Raw genomic sequence first — 2,421 nt, 5'->3', positions numbered from 1 at the left:
CCTTATAAAGCAGATTGGGAAATTCATTGCCTATTAACATGTTAAGAAAAAAGTCATAATTGTTCTTCCTGACTGTGTCAAATCGGAAGAGCTAAAAAACTAGACACAGGAGATAAATATGAACGTGACAACTTAATTGTCATCATTGCCAAGAGATGCATAATTTCTCAGACAACCCCTTGGAAGATATATAAGTTCGCCATCCCCTGTTCCTCCTTCATTCAGCAGCAGCTCCCGGTTGCTCTCCTTGCTTGCTCCAACAAAGGGTAAGTTGGCTTATATTGATTCTTCTACTTTGAGCAGCAGGAGATCACGTAGGAATTCTAGCTGACTAGCTCTGTGTTTAGACCTTGCCTTTGTCTTAGAAATTTCTTAGTTTTGGTGACTGAATATGTAAGCTACACGAAGGGTGCTAGTGGTTTTCTCACAGCAGTTGGGATTACAGGAAAATAGGAGTAATTGAAGGGCCAGATCTGCAAAGAAACAGAGTCTTTGGGACCCAGCAAGGAATTAATTCCCAAACTAGCTGGTGATGGAGAGAGAGAGATCTCAGTGTAGTTTTAGCAGTAAAATTCAACTTAAAAAGCCAACAGCAGCATCTTGGTACAGAAATTCCCATCAGAGCTGGACCACCATAAAGCATCCTCAAAAGACAAGCCAGGATAATTTTTAGAATCAGATTATCCCATATATTACGAAACAGAGGAAAACAAAATTTCTATGGAAAAAGAGCCAAGGAAAAAGAAGAAGGTTACAGTGGGGCAGCTGTGTCAGCTTGATGGTCTCTTTCTCTTCCTTACAGCTTTGCCAATACTCCTGAAAGATGTGCTCCCGCGGGTCCTGCCACAACTACGAGTCCTCCTGCCATGGATCTAGCTCTGGCTGCCATGGATCCCACTCTGGCTGCCACAGCTCAGGATCCTCCTGCCATTACACCATCCAGAGGCAGCCTGTGCAGAAGTTCACCTACGTGACACCCTGCTACACGCCCATACAGTCTTATTGTCCCCCTGTGCAGCGTTATTGCCCCCCTGTGCAACGCTACTGCCCCCCAGCTCCCTTCTGCCCCCAGTACACCAAGAACATCTGTGACCTGCCACCAAAATGCCCCAAGTACTAACAGCAGGATCCAGCCTTGGCACCTGGACCCATCAGCTCACTCCTCCCTTGGATGCTGTGGCCATGGATCATCTCATCCCTACTGAAATCCCTGGGTCTCAGTCATGTGCCTCACTGCTGGTCTGGATGAAGTGTTCCCCTAATTATCATTCACGGTGTCATTCTTTCTAATTATTCAGGAAATGTCCTTTCTAATTATTGAGGGCATAATTACTGTTGGGAATCTTTCTGTGCCATGCACTTCTGTTCCAGTACTCATCTGGGTGTGGGAAATAATAAATCTGACAATTCATGAGACCTGTATTGTGCTTCAGTTTCTTTATTCCCTTTTTTCTTTAGGCTTTTTTAATTTGTTTTCTGGTTCTTCAGTCAAATTCCTCATATTCTCAAAGTGCCCCAACAGTTGGTGGCCAACAATTCCCATGTTCATTCGAGAAGAGAACACACACATCAGAAGGGGAAAACATTCTCAACTACTACCAAAAATGAAATGGACTTAAAAAGGGCTGAGCAGAACAAAGCTTCCCCTGCTTACACCAGACAATGAGCTGGTCTACACAGAGTTTTGTCCCATCACTTTGAAAACAACAAGATCAAAGTCCATTCAATGCAAATTCCTTTGTTTTGGAGACATTACATGAAAGAGGAATAAGCAGTTCAGTTGCTAATATTCTTACTCAGTATATGCAACTCCAAGCTCAACTTCAGAACTTGGGCATATAAAGATTTCTAAATCTCTTGCTACTTCTGAGCCTCTGAAAACAGAAGTCACAAACTTCTTTTCCATATTCCAGTGTTGTTTCTAAGTAGTATATAGTCTGGAGCAGAGAAATGTGGGGAGAAGATCCACCTCATGTAAGACACAGCACAGATCTGAACACCTCAATATGCTATTATGGAGAGCTCATAAACCAAGCAATGTTGAATGTAACTGAGCAAGTATCAATCACCGCATTGCTCTAAAAATGACATTTCATCACTGCAGATTGGGCTTCCCTTACATATTCCCCTAAAACAATTGCAAGCAATGGATGATAACTTTTTAGAGATGCTGTTTTCCCTAGCAGGATCTGAATTTGATTCAGAAACAGTTTTCAAGTGGTGTAACCCAGGTTTTGGAAGTCTGTTGAGGAGGTAGAATGATTTCTGAGGAACATTGGTGTGATGTTGCAGGCCAAAGCACAGAGGAAAGGAGAAGTGTCAGACAAGCACCAGCTTCGCTGACTGGGTTTTGGACACACAACTGAGTCACAAAATGTCCCTGAGGAATTTGTGCAATCCTACTTTGCTACACAAAACTCA

General features: G+C 43.0%; 1 protein-coding gene across 1 annotated transcript; it reads left to right on the top strand.

The window, feature by feature from the left end:
* The first annotated feature begins 823 nt into the window (after window positions 1-823).
* LOC115602769 (putative small proline-rich protein 5) lies at window positions 824-1,120 on the top strand. The gene has a single exon (XM_030474173.1). The coding sequence runs from the start codon at window positions 824-826 to the stop codon at window positions 1,118-1,120; it is 297 nt and encodes a 98-aa protein (XP_030330033.1).
* Window positions 1,121-2,421: the final 1,301 nt, after the last annotated feature.

The sequence above is a fragment of the Strigops habroptila genome, chromosome 22, assembly GCF_004027225.2.
Source record: "Strigops habroptila isolate Jane chromosome 22, bStrHab1.2.pri, whole genome shotgun sequence".
Classification (NCBI taxonomy): domain Eukaryota; kingdom Metazoa; phylum Chordata; class Aves; order Psittaciformes; family Psittacidae; genus Strigops; species Strigops habroptila.
This window is presented reverse-complemented; position numbering and strand designations above follow the sequence as displayed.